General features: G+C 36.1%; 2 protein-coding genes across 2 annotated transcripts in view; one reads left to right on the forward strand and one right to left on the reverse strand.

Moving 5' to 3' along the window:
* Positions 1–2,359: 2,359 nt before the first annotated feature.
* On the reverse strand, positions 2,360–11,720 carry LOC117331980 (programmed cell death protein 6-like). Its single transcript, XM_033890955.1, has 7 exons — positions 11,632–11,720; positions 10,804–11,130; positions 9,942–10,069; positions 8,547–8,621; positions 7,803–7,877; positions 7,319–7,487; positions 2,360–6,265 (listed from the first exon to the last, which is right to left on the reverse strand). Exons 1-7 carry the CDS (start codon positions 11,659–11,661, stop codon positions 6,221–6,223), a joined length of 849 nt encoding a protein of 282 aa, XP_033746846.1. The 5' UTR covers positions 11,662–11,720; the 3' UTR covers positions 2,360–6,220.
* A 17-nt stretch (positions 11,721–11,737) lies between these two features.
* The window catches only part of LOC117332011 (phytanoyl-CoA dioxygenase domain-containing protein 1 homolog), a 27,201-nt gene continuing 16,230 nt past the window's right edge, over positions 11,738–22,708 (forward strand). Inside the window, exon 1 of the mRNA XM_033890956.1 lies at positions 11,738–11,791. The gene's annotated coding sequence lies outside the window, so the exon portion shown is untranslated. The remainder of the gene's footprint in view (positions 11,792–22,708) is intronic.

Below are 22,708 nucleotides of genomic sequence, written 5' to 3' on the forward strand. Positions count from 1 at the left end.
GGAGTAAGCTTTACTATAGTTTATATGGGGAAATCACCTGTTTGACTATCATTTGTTTGATTTCTATCGGAATTCATTCTAGCTTTGTTAACATTACTAGTATCAGCATTGAATGGCAGCTTGATGGTATGCACATGTTGGCACTGACTGACCCTCAGGGGCTTATGGGCATGACCAAAAAGCGTCAAATTAACCGAAATTAAAAAAAAAAAAAAAAAATCTTCTAAAAACTTGAATAAGGTAAATTCAAATACATGTACACTTCATATATGGAAGGGTCTTAAGGTGCTTTACCAAAATTGTAAATTTCATGACCCTTGGGAGGGGGTAAAGTTTACTATAGTTTATATAGGGAAATCACAATTCTGACTATCATTTGTTTGATTTCTATCGGAATTCATTCTTACTTTATAAACATTGTCGTCTTCTGAATCCGAGGCAATCAGATTGGCAACATATTCATCAACTGTCTTCCAAACAGCTTCAGATGTATCTGCTAACTTCGCAAGTTTTTGGTGATAATTTAATAAGTCTACGCCCTCGACTATTTTAGCTTTTGACAAGGAGGGTTCTGTATCGGCCAGTTGGGTTGCCTCCACTAACTTGGACTTCACTTTTTCGTTGAATTTATGTTGATTTTACAACTTTTCTTGGTAAATTTGTGGGACTCGACACATAAATGTTTGTTGAAATCTGCACAATTGGGCCTCGGAAATTGTCACAATTTTCTAAGGTACCGAGCCAGGCTGACATTAACTGGTCCAGCTGAGAAAGAATCTTGTTTTGAGACGATTCTACCGCCGAATTCGACTTCGGGATCCAAAACGCTTCATTGAAAAATGGTATGACCAGACGACGGCTAGAAATTTCCACCAACTCGCATTCACTGCTAAACGTAATTAGCACACGGCACGTGCTACACTACATATAACGTGTCCAACAAGACAAACTTCTCCCGCTTTATTACGAAACGTGGGAAAATTTTTGGAAAATTTTATGAACACGTTATCGGGATTAAAGTGAAAATATTAAACTGACAGAATCAATAGATGTAAAAGTTTATTTATCTTGCAGCAACCTCCAACCTGTGGGATGATATTCTTGGTTGTCGGGAGGGTTAGACTATCAAGAAGATTACCAATCGGGTTGAAGAATTCTCTGCACATCCTCAAGGTAGGGGATGATTACTTTTCTTCCATCATACTTTTTGTTTACCATGGTCCAGTTATAGCATTGCAACACAATGCTGACGTGGTGTGATAGAATTGTTACCAAAATGTCACATACCCTAGGGATTGACCGATATCACACCCAAGAGGGTGACAGAGAAATATTGAACATGAAAAATGTTGACAATTCTGTGAATGATGGGAGAAACTGATATAAAACCACAACATTTTTTTCAAATAATTGATTTTTATTGAAAATCTATCATATTTTAAATACATGTATTAGAAAATTTATATACATGATCTTCTCCGTATGAGACTGTAAACAACTATGTACATTTCGTCTATATACATTGATTGAAATTAGTACCCAGATTTCTCATAACCAGCATGTTATTGAAAGCGTGATATGATAATTTTGGTTATACATATGTATATAGATACATTAATAATAGCACTAACTTTAAGGCCACACCAAATTAAATTCCATTTCTTACATTCTGAGTGTTCAGTCTTTATATGAACATACCAGGTGAAAACAACAAACATTTGACCATGGAAACACTATGAATACAGTATGCAAACATTGTTTCACATGCTGATATTGATACGCCTGGAAAATAGTCCCTGTTCCATTTCCTTAAATTGTGTTTTCTTTGCCATCAATTCACATAAAAAAAAATCCTATTTAACACATATTTTTGTATCTGATGTTATTTGATGTCTTTTTGTTTAAAATAAAAAAAGCAAAACAAAACAATGACTGGAATATGTTAGGAAGGACACAGTAAACAATGGTGCATTGGCAGGATCACCAGCTGTTCCATGAATTTGGATAGTTAATTACCTCTCTGAATGTATATATTTTATGTGTTATTATTTGCCATCCATTGAGTAATATTCACTCCTCTCAACTTACAGCTCGAGCACGAGCTTGACTTGAAGGTATATATTTTTTGTGTTATTATTGGCCATCCATTGAGTAATATTCACTCCTCTCGACATACAGCTCGAGCACGAGCTTGACCAGTTAATTGACCCCTCATTAGCATAAATATTATTTCATTAAATGGCAAAACTTATACATGTATTATGTCTTTGTTATATATATATAAGGGGAGGTAATTTAACATCTTTTTGAATGTAGTTATCAAAAGTTAAAAATGACTGTTTTTTATGGGGTTTTTTTCCAAATCACCCTATTGTAAATTGATGAATTGAATGGATTTTTTTTTAAATTTTCATGGTGGCTATGAATAGAGGTGTGCTAATGTGCATTAGAGATACAGTTTTGTATGTAGATAACTACTGCTATTCATAGCCGCCATGAAAATAAAATAAATCTATTCAATCCCTATATAGTACTACTCATCCTTATTTATACTACTTAAAATTATTTCTATGAATATTTTCCAACATCTTTAACATCTCTTAACCTGGGTTGACTACAAATTCAAAACATTTCTTTAGCATGGTCATCCACAATATTTTTTATTGTGAAAACATTTTTCAAGAGATGAATTAATGAGATGTGGCCTTACAGATTTATTTGATCACATACATACATTCATTACACAGTAACATTTTATTATAAAATGGTCACAACACACCATCCTTAAATAAGGATAAGAAAAAGTGAGACTGAAATGTACTTTGTGGTGAGCAAGGATACAGATTAAACAAGGGGAGGTGTGTCAATGTTGGACTAAAAGTTTAATTAAAAGTATACTATATTTTTGATAAGTTTTATAAACCCCCAACACTGTCTTGAGCAAATCAGTTTGTACATTGACAGTAGGCCAATGATATGTAAACGTTGATTACTTAGAGAGAATGTTTATACAACACATGTATCAGTAGAGCATCATAAATATTTCAAGTAAACGAGAACAGGCTAAAATATACCTGTGAAGTTATATTATACCATTAATTGTCAGAGTCCTACGCTGGCCATTAACCAGTAATATATTTTGGTACTTGACAGAATAATTTCCTGGTAATGAATTGTTTTATTGAGTCTTCATGGGCTATGTGTACCATAGCATACCAGAGACAGTTTACTTTAGTTTGGTTGAAAAGATAGCATGATGGACAGAGTTACCTTCCTTGTCATTGTGGACATCATATATTCAACTTTCAGTACTGTAATTCTCATAACTGTCACAGGACTACAGCTCTGTATTAAGAAGTATTGCCATTTCCCACATTTTGTGGAGGTGCCTTAGCTACAATTCAAGATAATTTATAATTCATAACTAATAAATGCCTCAATTCAAAAAGACATGCCCACAGTCATCAACATAAATGTGTAATTTTTACGTATTTTGAAAAAATAAACACTGAACAAAAATGTTAAAAGATCTTTTACATTTTAAAATTAAATCAGAACACAGAACAAAAATAGCCTACAGGCAGATACATGGAATGGTTAAAGAAAAAAAACAGTGGATTACAAATCCTTGAAGTGCAAATTCATAAATATAATCAGTATTATCTATTGAAATAATATAGGAAACACTCCTGAGCTACAAATGATTATTAGAGGTAAATATAAATACATGCTATCAGTAATGATAATAGTAATTATCTCCCTTCAATAGGTCTCCTTTCATCAAATGAAGGTCACATTCATCTTTAAAAGAGTTCATGACTGATAGACTTGTTCATTATGTGGTATGCATGTTTGTCAGGAGGTATGACAGACAGACTGGTCCATTTTGTGGTGTGCATGTCTGTCAGGCAGTAAAGTTCAAATGAGGGACAGACAGTCTAGTCCATTATTCGTATACACAAGATATCAGTGTAGGTTGGAATAATGTTTTACTCGGATCATGTTATATATGCTGGATGTGCTCAAATATACTTACAAGGTGATACAGATATTTCCTTTTATTCTATAGAATTCAATTATAAAATATTCATCCCAAGTATGTGAGAAATATTGGATCTTTTCTACAATGATGACAATCATTTAGAATGACAACATAAGGTGTATATCATAAGGTAATCAACAAAAATTAGACAGGATAGATAATGAAATCTAGCGATACCAAATTCAAAAGACACAGGAACAACTGGACACAATATAGTGTTGGATATGACAAATGTCTTACCATCATACAATGTTTGAATTTACCAGGTGTCATTTATGCCCGGCATCAGTAAACCCTAATTTCACAAGAGGCCTATGGTGGGCCTTACCAGTCACCTGACTTCTGGTATATTTCTGTCAATTTGATCCACAATCAGGACTAATATGTGCATATCATCAAACTTCCATCCCATACTGATAATTCTAATCAAATTTGAATTATTTCCAATGACAATTAAACAAATGTTTAAAAATTAATTTTCCTATATAAACTATATTGAATTTTATCCCTTCCCCAGGGGAAATGCGAGTCCCCAGGGTCATGAACTTCACATTTTGTTAAAGCACTTTAAGATCATTCCATCAATGAAGAGTATTTCATTCTATCATATCTAGGCCTTATGAAGAAGTTTTTTTTTTAATTTCAGTCTATTTGACCATTTTTACCCCATCCCTCAGGCCCCTGGTTTGGTTCATCTATGGCCATGGCCATAACAGGTTTCTGCAAAATTTCATTGAAAGTTGATATTTGCATTGTTTACGTACCGATAATGGACGATGGACGAAGATAATTGCAATAAGTTACTTGAGACTCAGTCTCAGTTGACCTATTATCATTTACGTCATAAACAACTACAACAAATACAAAAAAAAGGAAAACGAAATTCATCTATATACATGCATACAATATATATATATATATATATAATCCGTGTTTACTATAAATGAAATATACATCACTGAGCCTGTAAAAGGCTGAATCAATCAAACAATTGAATTATTTACTACGGTATCTTACGACTGACTAACTAAAAACGAAAAATCTGAAATGACCATGTATATATACGGTTAGTGCTATCAACTAATAAAACTTTACCTAAGTGTGTAACTAAACTATAGAGGTGATACACTTATACTGTATAGAATCATTTACTGACAAAACTGTTAAAACTCACTCTGCTAACGGCCTATGTCTAATATATAGGTCTCAAGTCTATCGCACTTGAGGTGGGTATCTATGGTTCTGATATTATGAAAGAAATGTGAGAACTTGTTAGATAATTTGTATACAATCCCACATTTTAATAAAGTGGGATAGACTTAACTCATGTGAGAAAAGAAAAACAAATGACTTTCCTCACTTGTTTGACATTAGAAATCGTTCATACTGTAGCTCCACATACACCGTAATAAAAAATCACAATCTGGTTTAAACCGACATCAGCAATTATTTTTATTGCCATCTCTTTATCTTTGTTTCACACTTAATTACTTAAATAAGGAAATCATTTAGAAACTTGCTTCAGTATTTCTTTTTAAGCATCAAAACACGGCTGTTTTGTTTTAAAAGTACCCACGATGAACCTTCAGAAGAAGGGAATTTTGTCATTAAGCCACAACAGACCAATTCAGTGCCTTTACATAAACAGCACTAACAGAACCATTAATGAAAAATATTGTTTTGTTTTATACATGTCTAAATGATTTTTTTTGGATTCATTTCGGTGAGAGCTAGGTCCAATATTGAGTACATCTACTTGTGTATCTTTGGTTGTTGTCCATTCAACAGGATTCAATGTCTAGATTATTTTTTTAATCCATTTTTTGTGAGAGTGAGGTCCAATATTCAGTACTTTTGAATATTTGGTCAATGGCCATTCAACGGGATTCAACGTGTAGATTATTTTTCAGATTAATTTTGGTGAAAGCTAGGTCCAATATTCAGTACTCGCAAATCTTTGGTTGATGTCCATTCCACAGGTTCAATGTCTAGATTATTTTTCCCTGATTCATTTTGGTGAGAGGGCGGTCCAATGTTTAACACTTGTTGATATTTGGTTGATGCCCATTCAACTGCATTCAATGCTGATTCATTAAGATACTCGTTAATCAGCTGGTAAATGACCAATTAGATGACCAATAGCTGACCGGTGTTTGACAAGATCACAGTTCATACTTCTTATTTCACACCCATTAGTGTATTATCCAAGACCATTTCCAGGAACTGTAATTGAAAGATATAAATCAATAATCAGTAAAATCATTTAAGTAATATAGTTTCCCACGAACAAAAAAAAAAAAAAAAACAGCAACAATGTTACACGCCATTGCTATGATACAAATCCCCTCGTGGGCCAAGTATACCCACCAAAAAATCTTGAAAAACATGAGGCCCATGGGCCTTAATGGTCACCCGAGTTCTGAAATACATGTACATACTGATAGTTGATGTTTTTGTTTTTAAATTATGAATTGAACACATTTGACCAGTGTGACCTTTAAGGTAGGTCAACATCAATCAAATGAACAAACTTTTTATTCTGCCCCTGTCACAATATCATGTCCCTGGGACTCTTGGTTATCAAGAAGATTTTGACACATTTAATATCTGTGACCTTAAAAGTACATTAAGCTTAATAATCTTTGGTAGCCGTTCCTCCCAGAAACACATTTTGACTCCTCAAGTGTGACCTTGAAAGTACATGTAATTCAAGGTCATTGATTTGAACAAAATCTACAGCCCTTCATTCCGCAATGCTAATGGTCCAATTATCCTGACATTGGGCCTCTCGGTTCCTGAGAAGTTGTTTTTAAGATTTTAACACATTTGATCCCTGTGGCATTGAAAGTACAAGTAGGTCACCATCATCTATTTGAACCGACTTTGTAGTCCTTCATCCCAGCATGCTAATGATGCTACTGGGCCAAAATCACTACCCTAGGCCTCTTGGTTATTGAGGCCCAATATCATGAGTTCCAATATCATGACGCTGGGCCTCTTGGTTATTGAGAAGTCTAAAATGTAAATTGTTAATGATGCACGACAGATTACACATAATAGCTGCCGGACAAAAGATGATTGCTCAAAATCTCAAACAATAAAAAGATGGAAAATACCACTAGCAGTATATCGATATTGATAGTTGGCATGTTTACACAATGATCTGAGATTTGAATAGCACAGTGTATTGTGGTAGATTTATCATTTCACAGTTCCTTTATGTGAACGTTTCATTTTACTGAAGCTAATGAACAACATCCAATAGTCACTACTTACATCTTCATAGCTAATGTTGATCATTCCTCGTTGCTGGGTGTCTTTCATTCGGAATTTATCCGTCAATGTTTTAAGCATTACACAAGCTTGAATAAAATCATCAAAATTCATTGTCCTTGAACCTCGTTTGTCGAATGTCCGAATGACAATGCTGCAAAACTGAGGAGATCTGAAAGATGTAAAATAAGATAAAAACAAGGAAAGGACAAAACTTTGGAGGTGACGTACATTGTGTAACAACTTGTAAGTCAGAATGGATGACACATTTCAAGCCTATACATCATGTATACATGATATACTATATTTTTTCTATAAATTGATACTTAATAAAGGTTACCAGTCTAAAACTTCAAATTAATGGTACTGTAATATGTTTTATTTACAGTAACAGCTGTGTATTATAGTTAAAAAAGACATAAAGGATGTAAATTCCTGACATTTGAAATTTGTGAGAGCAAGTAAGGTAAGCAGGCGCAGTACATACAGTCGATATCCAAATGTCTGGAAGGCCGTGCTAAGTTCCCTCTCATCAATGTTCCCAGATCTATCTGTGTCAAACCTGGAAAGATAAACAGTAGCTGTCACTCGTTAGTGTACATTTGGTTTGGTTTATTTTGTTTAACATCCTATTAACAGCAGGGGTCATTTAAGGACATGCCAGATTTGGAGGTGGAGGAAAGTCAGAGTACCCGGAGAAAAACCACTGGCCTACGTTCAGTACCTGGCAACTGCCCCACGTAGGTTTCGAACTCGCATCCCAGAGGTGGAGGGCTAGTGATAAAGTGTTGGGACACCTTAACCACTCGGCCATCGAAGGCCCCCATATCCAGTGTACCAACTACATGTACCAAGAATGAATATGGTTCATGGTCCTAGGATGTTTATAATATCATCAATATTAACTATCACATAACTATATTTGAATAGTCTTTAATTCACTCTAAGAAGGACTTAACATTTTATTTATATAGAAGAGACCAAGGGGCCTTGATAATTACCTGAGTTCTGATGTGTAAACTGATATATTACTTTAAACTTTTGCTTTTAAACCAACATTAAACACATCAAACACACAGCAATGGAAAAGGGTGATCAGTTGATATTCAGGTGACCTAAAATTCCATTCCCTTTCTCCCAGGTTTGCTACTGATCAACACAATAAGGCCATCTAAGAATGACATTTGACCAAGGGATCTGTGTTGTTTACAAAACAGGTAAACACCAATACCTGTCGAAGCAGCCTTTCCAGTCCTGAACATACTTCCAAAGGGCGGCAAACTCCTGAGCATCTATTGTTCCATTCCTGTAGGACATGAAGCCAAATACGTAGAGTTTTAGTGACAAATTGTCCATCACCTAGAGGTGACTTCTATCAAATTATCCATTACCTAGAGGTGACTTCTATCAAATTATCCATCACCTAGAGGTGACTTCTATCAAATTATCCATTACTTAGAGGTGACTTCTATCAAATTATCATCACCTAGAGGTGACTTCTATCAAATTATCCATCACCTAGAGGTAACTTCTATCAAATTATCATCACTTAGAGGTGACTTCTATCAAATTATCATCACCTAGAGGTGACTTCTATCAAATTATCATCACCTAGAGGTGACTTCTATCAAATTATCATCACTTAGAGGTGACTTCTATCAAATTATCATCACCTAGAGGTGACTTCTATCAAATTATCATCACCTAGAGGTGACTTCTATCAAATTATCATCACCTAGAGGTGACTTCTATCAAATTATCCATTACCTAGATGTGACTTCTATCAAATTATCATCACTTAGAGGTGACTTCTATCAAATTATCCATTACCTAGAGGTGACTTCTATCAAATTATCCATTACCTAGAGGTGACTTCTATCAAATTATCATCACCTAGATGTGACTTCTATCAAATTATCCATTACCTAGATGTGACTTCTATCAAATTATCCATCACCAAGAGGTGACTTCTATCAAATTATCCATTACCTAGAGGTGACTTCTATCAAATTATCCATTACCTAGATGTGACTTCTATCAAATTATCATCACTTAGAGGTGACTTCTATCAAATTATCATCACTTAGAGGTGACTTCTATCAAATTATCATCACCTAGAGGTGACTTCTATCAAATTATCCATCACCTAGAGGTGACTTCTATCAAATTATCATCACCTAGAGGTGACTTCTATCAAATTATCCATCTTCGATGTGACTTCTTTCAAACTTGATATATAACTTGTAACAGATGCATCAGCAGACTGATTTACAGTTTAGATTTTAATATATTTTTTTACAGCTTGTCTGTGTTAACTTCCATATATATATTCACAGGCATCTGCTTTTGGTTAGTATTCATAAACAAATATTAGCCCCTACTCTTACTATATCAACAAGATGTAACACTTAGTGTAGTATAACAACTAAAGTCATGGTATTTATCACAGTGGATCATTCATTGCCACAAAAGTAATGTATATATACATGTACTACACAATGCACATTTCATGTTGTACAGCAGTATGATGGAATCATGAGACAAATCATCTGTATCTGTAGTATTTTGTGAAAAGTTCATGAGTTGACAGAAGCATTTCATTGCGATTACCATATAAATAACTTACTTGTCTTTATCAAACATTCCAATCATGATTCTACATGTTTCAGGGTTAAACGGTGAGGCGTTACCATTCATCAAAGCCTGTCTGAGTTCCACAGCGGTGATCTTACCACTCCTGTCCTGGTCCACCGCCTGTAATTGTAATCAGTACTTAATGATTTTCTATATAACTTAACATTGAATTGATACAACATGAACATTCACTTTTGTAATGTCACAGATAAGTTGTTAGTCTGATTATGTTATAGGTTTTAAAGAAAAGGACAGGATAGAAAAAATGAAACGATCATGTAAAGTAAATATAAATCAAGACGAGATTGCTTATTACACTTATGCACAGAAAATGAAGTGAGGAAGTACAATAGTTGGACTTTGTATGATTTCATGTTTTCAATTTCTTCCTTAATTGTACAAGATAAATATACACTAGAAGATTAAAGTAATTTTTTTACTATAAGCATTTTGAAGAGATTATTTAGCTTTATTTTTTTCACAATAGTTTAACCAAGATATACTGAAATATCTCTTTATTTCAATTACCTAGTTCATGAAAAATCAAAACCCTCGTCTTTGTATTCATATATAATTTAAATGAGATAATGTCAGCTATATTATGTACACATAGACTTTACACCAGCTACACACATGAATTCATCTCAATTTGTCCTATGTTATGTACACATAGACTTTACACCAGCTACACACATGAATTCATCTCAATTTGTCCTGCTTATATTGAAAACTGGTTAATAAAATAATTTGCCTTTCCCAAAGGATTTCAATACGGGTATAACTAGGTTGTTTTGCCACATTTTTAATCATAAAGAAGTCAGTGTAATAATACATTTATCTCAATTTCTGCATACCTGAAACCAGTGCCACAGTTCTGTGCTAACCCCAGGGGGTGGAGGTGGAGCATATACAGCCGCGGGTGGTGGTGCCCCTCCCCCATATCCTGCTGGCTGACCATACATTGGGGGCTGGCCAGGTTGCTGATAGCCTCCAAACTGCTGCTGACCGTACTGTTGACGGGGTGCCCCTTGTTGACCATAGCCAGGTGGCTGTTGGTGTTGTGGTGGAGGTGCTGAGGCATAGTTAGGAGGAGCAGATCCCTGGGGTGGGGCTCCATAGCCAGGCGCTGGGCCCCGAGGTGGGGCACCATATTGTTGTTGCTGTGGTTGACCATATCCACCCTAAAACAACAAATACAACAAGAGTACAGCATTCTGATGCCATAGTTATCTGTATATTCTGGTGCAGATGTATGCAGTGGACATCTAGGTTTAAGTATTTACCCTGCATGCTGTATATCTACCTCAGAATATACAGTTAGTTACTACGGTCTAGACAAGTAGATACTGTAACGTTACAGTAACATTATCAAACTAAAACACGTCTTCATAATTATTTTTCATATTTTCTAAAGAGTTCGACCCAAAAACTGTCACAGGTAATCCACATGATTACATATGCAAGCATGATTTATAAGTAGATCATAGTAGCAGGTCGTGCCGACTTACTTAATTTACTCTTACATAGTACATTTGGTATTTCGAAACTCACAATGGACACGACATTTTAATTTGAGACGAAGCGATTCATTTGACACAACCAAAGATGGCTCAGCAAACTAACTCCTGTGACATGTAATTTTTTTGTTACAATTTTGTTATAATAACAAAAAATATTCTTACATATTGACCAGGCTGTTGTCCCCAAGACATACTCGACGAATAAACAGTCACAGTCAAGCAATGCAGAACGAAAACGGATGTTGACGATATCAGATAACTCTTGATTGACTTCCGGTTTACGAAATAGTTTTTGACAACGAAGTGTAAGTGGAACGAACGTGTAAGTGAGGTATTTTGCTATTAAGTACATATGGAACTGTGATTATAACTGATTGATATAGACCTGTCATCCATTCAAACCATTACAAACGAATGTCATTTGGTATTTAACTATATATGTACACTTTTTATAGCCAACATCTTTCAGTGCTTGTCAAGGTTTGTTTACATTATTAGTATTTGTTATGTAAGTTAATAGAATCTAAAAGACATTAACTAATGCGTAGTGTCATAATACTGATTTTATTTCATTTTTTTTTTTACATTTTTGGAGTTTGTTTTTTTTTTTAAATATTTTATAACTCGAGACCTATTGATGAAATAGTCTACTCTCAGTTCTACAAAAAAGAAAGACAAATAATATGGGAAGAACACTAATACCATATGTAGTGAAACCTGACTGCTAACAATGTGAACTTGACAACAAACAATGTGCCATGAAAAATGTTAACATATGCAAGTTGACCGATATACATAAATATATTCGATGACGTCTCAAAAGTATTCATGCAGTCATGTAATATTTTTACTACATGTACATATATTTCATGCCTTTTTACAAATGTTCAATAGATTTTCTTGCAATTCCATATACAAATAGACAGCTGTTTGCTCATTCACTTGATGTGTTTTACCCCCATTTCCAGTGATTATTTTTTCTGAAATAAATGAATATGTACCGTAACAAAAGTGTAAATTCATTTAGTTCTTTATTCATTACATAATAATACTGTTTGTTTCTGCAACATCTCTTGAAACCAACTAAATTATACAATATTTACCGAGTAATGAGCAAATAATTCTCTATGTATGTGAAGTTTCAATGAATTGCATTGAAAACAAAGTCATAAAAATTCAATGAAAATTTGTCAAAATGCAAGAAATATATAGTAAAACTATTACTTGACCAAACTCTTTTGGCACATCTCTAGTTCTGAGTCACAAGTACCTGTATGTAACAAGGTGAATTGTACATACTTTGTATTTACTATATATGTTATTGGTTTCCTAATGCTTAGTATAGTAGTCGTGGATCACATGATAATCACGTGATCTCGAATATTTTGTATACGCTATATTAGTGTCATTTTTACGAGTTAGTTTTATTAACATTTCTAATATAATTCAGATCATCATTGATATGTACTAAAATTAAGGAAAATGTAAAACATTAATTTCCGGAACCTTCCGATCTATTTTTGACCAATCGGGTTGGAGCGGTCAGTTTAAATACAAGGCCTTTGTTACTGGTCAGTACAATATCAGACAGCTGACAATCAACAGGTGGATCAAGTTTTCAAGTTTCTCCAGTAATCTATTCCGGATCAAAATATATATAATTGTGAGTAATACATCTATTTATGATTTGGTATAAGTATTTGCAAAATAGTTAGTAGATATAGAGACCATTAGATCGTTTTGTAAATTCGTTTTAGCTATACATGTATTTGTGTTGATTTCTATTTATATGTGGTGAATTATATTTATAGATATAAAGCTCATTGCAAGTGTCTATGAGTATATTAATAACCTGTATATGATAACACACGTGATGGTGTAATGGATAACACCGAAGCTTTATAATTGAATCCAAGTCTCGTATTTATGAGATCGAATCCCGGAGACTAGTAAATTTTATTTATGTTGTATTTTATAATATTGAAATGTACATTTACTCACATGTTAGTGTGTGATTGAACACTTGTATATTTGTTACCACAGGTTGTTGAAATCAATTCACAACAAGAAAATGTAACGGTGAACTCCCATCTTAACCTTACTTAGGGTGAGTTATACTGTTTATTAGATTACGTTAAATACTATTGTCGTATTATAACGTACTGTCACTCACAGGGTATTTTATGACAGGTATATAAGTTCATATGTAATCTGAACGTACATGAAATGAATGAGTATATGTAAATGTATGAATAACTTGATTAATGTAATTTAGTGAATGCAATTACATTATTATCAAAATGTTATCATTTACCATTCTTTTATTATTTTTATCATGAATAATTGATTTGTCAAATATATTGTCTGCGAGGAACTGAATGTTTTTCTAATATGTTTGCAGACAAATGCCAGAAAACACGTGATGGACAATAAATAACATGGAATGAAAACATCTTGTGTATGTGATTTTTACATGTGACATTTTGGCGTCGTGGACAGGATTCCATCAACAAGAGGCATTTGATGAGATGGGACATTGTGGATTACGGTTATCATTGCTTACGTATACGGATATCATTGATTGTGGATATCATGGGTTATGGATATCTTGAATAACGGATATCATGGATTCCGGTAGGACGTACCAGGTGGACACTGCATACTGGTGATTGATTGGACAGTTCCAATGACGAAAAGAACATTTTGAATATTTAATTACGTTTAAAATTAGTGTTATGTATCATCATTGGTAAGTTAGTCTTTTCTATTAACTATTATCACTTGCATGAATTTAGATTTTTTTTCACCTGTAATTACCTGTATGTTATTGTTGTTGTGTATGATATGTTTCTATGACTGAATCCAAACTTAGGAAGTTTTTGACCAGGCCTTTCAATAAACCTGATTTGGACCGGATACAGCACAGTGTGGCAATAGTGTTGAGTGACAGCAAAGCGTCCTATATTATTATTCGCTCAATCGGAAATTGTTGAAGGATGGAGTACACCCAGTACCACTTCTAGCACATGCTTGGATGCGACGGTTACTTATTCGCATGTACATTGATTGTTTCCGTTAACATTATACATTGTCCATTCGGGGTCGGGGTATTGTATTGGTTGTTATGTGGGATGTTTCTCGCTACTTCCTGTGCATTACTTCTTGAACCCGTGTGGTACGTATATCATCTGGACGGAATATCATTGTGAACGAACTGCAACAAAATGGCAGAGCTGAAGGAATTAAAGGCGGAATTGGATAGATTAAGACAAGAAGTCCAACGAATAGACAGTGAGACTGCGCGCGCTGACAGATTGGAGAAAGAATTGTTGAGAACCAAACAGGAATTTGAATCATATACCAGCTCTCCGAAAACTGTCTACATTAACAAAAACAGAAAATTGGATAAATTCTCAGGGAGACCTGTAAAAGAGACAGATCCAACAGCAGAAGAGTGGATAGAGGATGCGATACACCATTTAAAAACCATTACCGGAAGTGACGCTCAAGTAGAGTTTTTATATGCGCACTTACAGGGACAAGCAAAAGACGAAATTCGTATAAGGTCAGAAACTGAAAAATCCTCCGCAACAAAAATTTTGGAAATATTAAGAACAACATTTCAAGAAGCCGAAACTGTTGGACAGTTACAACAGAGGTTTTATCAAAGAAATCAAAACAAAGGAGAGACTTTACAAGAATATTCTTTGGTGTTATTGAAATTGATGGACAGAATTGTGAAGAAGGATAGAGTCATAGTCGGTGATAGAGACTTGATGTTAAAAGAAAGATTCACAGACGGTGTGGTTGACATTCAGCTGCGGCGGGAGATGCGCAGATACATGTTTGAACATAAGGATGTATCCTTTACTGATTTCAGGCAGTTAGTAATTCGCTGGACGGAGGACGAGACAATACCATCTCGACATAAAAGCGTGTCTGTCTCGGAACAGGAAGTGTGTGTCACTAATGATGAACTCAAAACTAAAGAGTCCTCTGCTACATCAGCAGTAACTGCCATGTTGCAAAGTCAACAAGAAATGCTAGCGAAACAACAGCAGCAATTGGACGCACTTACAAAGCTAGTAGGGGGCGGAACAAATAGCTTTGTTAAAGGAACTGGTCGAGGCCGAGGTAGAGGAGCAATAAAGTGCTATAACTGTGGAGGTCGTGGACATGTTAGCAGGGAATGTCCTACAGAACGAAAACCTGGACAACAACAGAAACAGTATGGTAGTAATGGTGGACACCAATATAACAGAAAGCAAGAAACAGGAAAGCGGGATTTAAACGCCCAGAACCCACTGTAGGGAGTCAGACAGTGGGGAATAGTTCTCTTGGCTCCAAAATAAAACAGACGGTGTTAAAGAATGCTATCGGTGAATGTCCGGAGATAGACGTTTTCATTGAAGGGGAAAAGGTCAGATGTTTGATTGACACAGGCTCGCAAATTTCGACCATTACCGAACATTTCTTTAGGAAATTGGTTGGGAAGAAATCCGAGTTGATAGATGTTACCAAATGGATGAGAGTTACTGGTGCAAACGAATTGGAGGTTCCATACATTGGATATGTTGAGGTCGACATTGACATCATCGATCGGAAGGTATCCGGAGTTGGCATGTTGGTTGTGAAGGATCCGACGGATTTCCACGGAATCAAACGCAAGGAAAGGGTTCCAGGTTTATTAGGGAGTAACTTCTTTAAATTGATGAAAGAAGTAACGAACACTGACAAGGAAAAGTCGACAGGAGAAAATGGTACCAGCGATCAATCCTGGACGGAGATATTAGCTCTATATGAGATGTCTGCAACCACAGAGGATGATCGTGTCAGTTTCGTGAAAATTCCCGGGAATCAGTCGATAAAGATACCTGCGTACTCCATGAAAGTAGTTACCGGAACAACTCGTCAATCAATACACAATAAACCATATACTGTTGCTATTCAAGCCATACAAGGAAACAGTGGTTCGCTGCCTAAGAACATTATCGTTGTGGACACTTTCAGTGAAGTCAACAATGGCAGAGTTCCTGTCAGAGTTGTGAACCTTGGAAGTGAGGATGTATGGTTACCCCAGAAAAGCCGGATAGGAACAGCACATGTCGTGGAAAATTTCACCGAATGTACGACTTCAACGTCATGTAACATCCAAGTTACGGAGTCTGAAATTAATGTTCGTCTGGAAACCATCGAAAACGAGCCGGGACCGGATGAAATTACAAAATTGGACCAATTACCGTTTACTATAGACGTGGGAGAAGTTGATTTAACACCAGAGCAAGAGAAACAAGTAGCTCAGTTGTTTTACAAATACAAAGATTGTTTCTGTCAGAGTGATGAAGAATTGGGATATACAGATCTCATAAAACATCGTATTCAAACCACGGACGAGATTCCTATCAAAGTAGCTCATCGGCGCATTCCACCTTATCAGATGGAGGAAGTGAGGGATCATATCAACAAAATGTTGCGTCAAAATATCATCCGGAAGAGTACAAGTCCATACGCTGCGCCAGTAGTACTCGTACGAAAAAAGGACGGTAGTTTACGGCTTTGTGTGGATTATCGGCTCCTCAATGACAAAACCATTAAAGACGCATATCCATTACCAAGAATAGAGGAGGCTCTAGATGCATTACATGGTGCAAAGTACTTCAGCTCTATGGATTTAGCGCAAGGCTATTATCAAGTGGGTATTGATGAAAGAGATAGTCATAAAACTGCATCCCGGGTAGGTACAGGAGGTTTATACGAGTACAATCGTATGCCAATGGGACTCTGTAATAGTCCTGCTACTTTTCAACGATTGATGGAGGCGTGTATGGCGGAAGCAAATTTTGATCTACTGCTGATATACTTGGACGACATACTAGTATTTTCGCCGTCAATAGAGGAACATCTGAAACGGTTGGAGTACGTGTTCAGCAGATTAAAGGAACATGGATTAAAAATGAAAAACAGCAAATGTCATTTCTTCAAAAAGGAAACCAAATTTCTTGGGCATGTTGTTTCTGAACGAGGAATCGAAACCGATCCTGGAAAAACAAAAGCAATTTCAGAATGGAAAACACCAACAACTGAAAAGGAATTACGCTCGTTCTTAGGTTTATGTGGGTATTACCGTCGTTACGTCAAAGGATTCTCTAGTATTGCTGCACCGTTACACGAACTTCTCACAAAGCAGGACAAAAAGGGAAGAAAGTCATCATCAACGACAGATAAACGACAATTTACCGAGAAATGGAACGACAAGACAGAGAACGCATTTCAAACTCTGAAACAACGGTTAACCGAAGCACCGATACTTGGTTATCCGGATTTCACGAAGGAGTTTATTCTCGAAACGGATGCTAGCTATGACGGATTGGGAGCTGTGCTATCACAGGAACAAGGACAACAAAAGGTTGTCATTGCGTACGCTTCACGGAGTTTAAGACCGTCAGAGAGGAATATGGACAACTACAGCTCAATGAAATTGGAGTTACTAGCAATGAAATGGGCAGTCACGGACAAATTTAGAGATTATCTATTAGGCCGATCATTTACCGTATTTACCGACAACAATCCTCTCAGCTATTTGAAAACAGCTAAGTTAGGAGCAACGGAAATGCGCTGGGCAGCACAACTTGCTCAGTTTGATTTCGTCATCAAGTATCGATCTGGCAAATCGAATGCCAACGCCGATTCACTCAGTAGAAATCCCAAGTTATCAGAAGAAATTAGAGTTCTTTTGCAAAATTTAACAAAAACAACCCGTGTGTCAGAGGAACTACATACAGTTGAGATAATGAATACATCTGTTACTGTAACAACAAACGAACAGCTCGCTACAACATTAACGTTTCCTGAGTATTCCAGAACGGAACTTCATTCACGACAGTTGAATGATGAAAACATTGCAATTGTTTGGAAGTGGTGGAAAACGGGACACAAACCCACAGAACGGCAATTACGTCAGGAACCAAATGTTGCTCGTAAGATACTACGGAGGTGGGATAGATTAATTGAGGAAGATGGAATTTTGTGGTACAAAATCATGGACCCAGAAATTGGCAATAATTTTCTTTTCGTAACTCCTGAATCAATGAAGTCTCAAATTTTGGAATCGTTGCACAATCTATCAGGACATCAAGGAATGGAACGCACTATGTCGTTAGTTAAGAAACGATGTTATTGGCCTGGATTGGAAAATGACGTTCAAAAGTGGATTAAACAGTGCGAACGATGTATGGTCGCAAAAATGCCCGTACCGACAGTCAAACCCCCAATGGCGCATCTCTTGGCTTTTCAACCAATGGAAGTTGTTGCTATAGACTTTACGCAGCTAGAGAAAGCGTCGGATGGCAGAGAGAACGTGCTAGTTATTACGGACGTTTTCACAAAATTTACATCGGCAATTCCAACTAAAGATCAGAAGGCAACGACAGTGGCGAAAATTCTTGTGAAAGACTGGTTTTTGAAATTTGGCATACCAAACAGAATTCATAGTGACATGGGTAGAAATTTCGAAAGTAATGTTGTCAAGGAACTATGTAACATTTACAATGTCAGGAAATCTCGGACAACCCCATACAATCCAGAAGGGAACGCGCAATGTGAACGCTTTAACAGAACAATGCATAATTTGTTAAAGACGTTATCACCAGAAAAGAAGCGGAAGTGGCCGGAATATCTTCCAGAGTTGGTCTACAATTACAATGTAACCCCTCATGCATCAACAGGGATATCACCATTTTACTTGTTGTACGGACGGGATCCGAAATTACCAATTGACCATGTATTCAGGCGACCTCAAGATATTCTCACTGGGACTGTGGACGAGTGGCTCGAATCACATCACCGTCGTATGTTAGAGTCCAGAAAATTAGCAGAAGCATCATTGAAAAGGAAAGCTGTGGAGAGATCGGACTATATGAACAGGTCTACTAAAGAACATTCTATAGCTATCGGATCTCGGGTTTTTCTTCGAAACCATCCAGCAGGACGAAACAAGATACAGGATGCGTGGAAATCGACACCGTACAAGGTGGTGGGTAAACTACAAGATAAAGTTTATCAGATACAGCTTGTGGACGGTGCAGGACCAGTAAAATCTGTTACACGCAGGGAAATTCTGGACATTAAACAGCCTGTTGACGGTGATAGTTCTGATGACGGAAATGCTGAGGACAGCATTAAAACAGCTGGGGGAGGTGACATAGATTCGTTAGGAAAGAATCGACAGGAAACAAGTGGCATGACGTCACCGAATGACGTCAATGAACAGTCAGACACGAGCGAAACTGAGGACTCTGATGATAGCGTCTGGAACGTGTATAATGAGCCCCTCCCACAGAGACACGCTTCTGACAAAGCAGGGAAGGGGAGTCAGGAAAAACGTTCAAGTGTTGACAGTGTAGTAAGAGACAGAGATGAAACGTCACGCAAACATGTAGAACCTACAGAGATTTCCAATGTAGGAATCACGCGAGAAGAGTTGCGTCAGCGGCATAGTGATGTCATAACAGACACTGAATCTGAGACTAGGGTGGAAGCGGAGAGCCAAGCGTCAGGAAGGAGGATATCAGATCGCCGGACGAAAGGACAGCATTCTAATCCTCATCGTCTTCCTAAAACGGCAGTAAAGTCTACAGCGTCCATGAACGACAATGAGATGTCGGCGTTTGTTAGGCCTGGTCTTCCTCCTAATTTTCAAGATTTCAGTCAAGCTATTGCTATGTTAGGCACATCTCTGAGTAGTTCGTTAGGTCGAACATTGCAAGAAGGTTTTAATGATTTTTCATCTTTTAATAAGTGATATGTGATAGATTGTCCATATGGACAATATCAGGCTTCTGATGTTTTTTAGTATACAAACAAAATAGTTTTTTATCAAGACATACTTTTTGCATATTAATGTATTGAACACATCATTGGTTAATACCCGGTTGGAATATGTGTAGTAAATTCATTTTTCGCAGCTTAATTAGCTCGGATATGTTTTTGAAACAATAATACTTTAATGCCGGTTAAATTTTGAAAAGGGAATTAAGAATTAAGAAGCAGAAATATTTTTTTTGTAATTTTTAAGATGATAGGTTGCTGTGGCATCAACCTTAAGCAGGGAAGAATGTAACAAGGTGAATTGTACATACTTTGTATTTACTATATATGTTATTGGTTTCCTAATGCTTAGTATAGTAGTTGGATCACATGAAACACGTGACTCGAAATTTTGATACGCCCTTTTTTTCATTTTTAATTTTTTTATTTAAAATTTCTAATTAAAATTTGATCATCATTTTAATGTACCCCAAAAAATTAGGAAAAGTAAAAAATTAATTTCCGGAACCTTTCCCATCTTTTTTGACCAAACGGGTTGACGGCAGTTTTTAAAACAAGGCCCTTTTTACTGGTCGTAAAAAACAACCTGACAATCAACAGTGGATCAAGTTTTTTCAAAATTTCCCCCCAGTAAACATTCCCCTCCAAAAAATATATAATTGGAGTAATACACTATTATATTTGGGATAAAATATTTGCAAAAAAAGTTTAGTATAGAGACCATTTGATCGTTTTTGGGGAAATTCGTTTTGCTTCATGTATTTTTTGATTTTATTTTATGGGGGAAAATTTTAATTAAGGGGTTTAAAAAAATTTTATAAAAGGGGTTTAAAAAAAAATTTTGGCCCTCCCCCCCCCCCCCCCCCCCCCCCCCCCCCCCCCCCCCCCCCCCCCCCCCCCCCTTTTTTTTTTTTTTTTTTTTTTTTTTTTTTTTTTTTTTTTTTTTTTTTTTTTTTTTTTTTTTTTTTTTTTTTTTTTTTTTTTTTTTTTTTTTTTTTTTTTTTTTCCCCAAAAGTTTTTTTCCTAATTTGGGGGAAAAATTTTTTTTTTTTAAAAAATTAAATGAAAGGCCCAAAAAAGAAAAAAAAAATTTTCCACCTTTACCCCCCCCCCAAAAACCTATAAAATTTGGAGTAAAAAATTGGATTCCCGATGCCAAAAAATTGCCCCTAAAAAAAAAATTTAAAAACATATGCTAAAATATCCCCCGCCAATTCACCCCCCCAAAAAAAAACCCCCCCCAAAAGGGCCCCCAAAATTTGGGCAAAAAACTATGACCAACAAAAAAAAAAAATTTTCACACTTAAAACCCCCAAAAAAAGGGATTTTTTTCCCCCCCCCCCCAAAAAAAAAAATTTTTCCCAATCCAAAAATTTGGAAAAAAAAACCCCCCCTTTCCCCCCCCACCAAAAAAAAAACCCCCTTTTCCAGGGGTTCCCCCAAAAGTGGCCAGCCCAGGTTTGCCCGGGCCCCCCAAAAAAAAAAATTTTCTTTGGCCCCATCTGGGTTTGAGCCCGACATCCCAAAAATTTCCCTAAAAAAAAGAAACCCTTTTTTCCCCCCCTTAAATTTTTTTTTTTACCAAAACAAAAAAAAAGGGGGGGCAAGTTTAAATTTTCAAAATTTTTAAAAAAAGCAAAAAAATTTGGGGGAGGGTTTTTAATTTTCCTTAGACAAGCCAAAGGGTTTTTCAAAAATTTTAAAACCCTTTTTTTTTTTTTTCGTTTTTTTTCCAACTTAAAAAAAAATTCCCCAATTTCAAATTTTTTTTTCCCCCATAACCCCAAAAAAGGGGGAACCCCCCCCCCCCCCCCCCCAAAGGGGGGGGCCCCCCCCCCTTTCCCCCTTTGATTTTTCCCCTTTTTTCTTAAAAAAAACCAATTTTCCCCAAAAAAAAAAAAATTTTTTTTTTTAGTTAAAATTTTTTAACTTTTACCAAAAATCCCCCTTAAAAAACTAAAAACTTATTCCCCCAAAACCCTTTACCTAAAAATTTATGGGGGGGTTTTTTAAATTAATCCCAAAATTTTTTTTTTAAAAAAAAAAAACAAAAAAATTTTATAAAAAAAATTTTAAAAAAAAAAATTTTTTTTTTAAAAAAAAAAAAACCCCCGGGGGGTTTTTCCCTTTTCCCCCTTTTTTTCATTCCCCCCCCCCCCTTCCCCTGGCCCCCCCCCCCCCCTTCTTTTTTTTCCCTCCCTTTTTTTTTTTCCTTTTTTCCCCCCCCTTTTTTTTCCCCCCCTTTTTTCCCCTTTTCTTTTTTTTTCTTTTGGGGGCTTTTTTTTTGGGGGGCCCCCCCTTCCCAAAAACCCCCACGGGGGGTTTTGAAATTTTTCCCGGGGGGCCTTTGCCGGTAGGCCGTTTTTCCGGGTTTTCCTTTTTCCTCGCCCCCCCCCCCCCCCCCTTTTTTTTT

Source organism: Pecten maximus, chromosome 1 (assembly GCF_902652985.1).
Source record: "Pecten maximus chromosome 1, xPecMax1.1, whole genome shotgun sequence".
Taxonomy (NCBI): Eukaryota; Metazoa; Mollusca; class Bivalvia; order Pectinida; family Pectinidae; genus Pecten; species Pecten maximus.

What these genes read in the sequence shown, in the direction of transcription:
- LOC117331980 (XM_033890955.1), bottom strand. Translation starts at nt 11,661, where the DNA reads ATGTCTTGGGGACAACAGCCTGGTCAATAT. An exon ending in GACAACAGCCTGGTCAATAT is followed by an intron (nt 11,131 to 11,631) that starts GTAAGAATATTT and finishes TTGTTGTTTTAG; the next exon opens with GGTGGATATGGTCAACCACA. An exon ending in TCAACATTAGCTATGAAGAT is followed by an intron (nt 6,266 to 7,318) that starts GTAAGTAGTGAC and finishes TTTCAATTACAG; the next exon opens with TTCCTGGAAATGGTCTTGGA.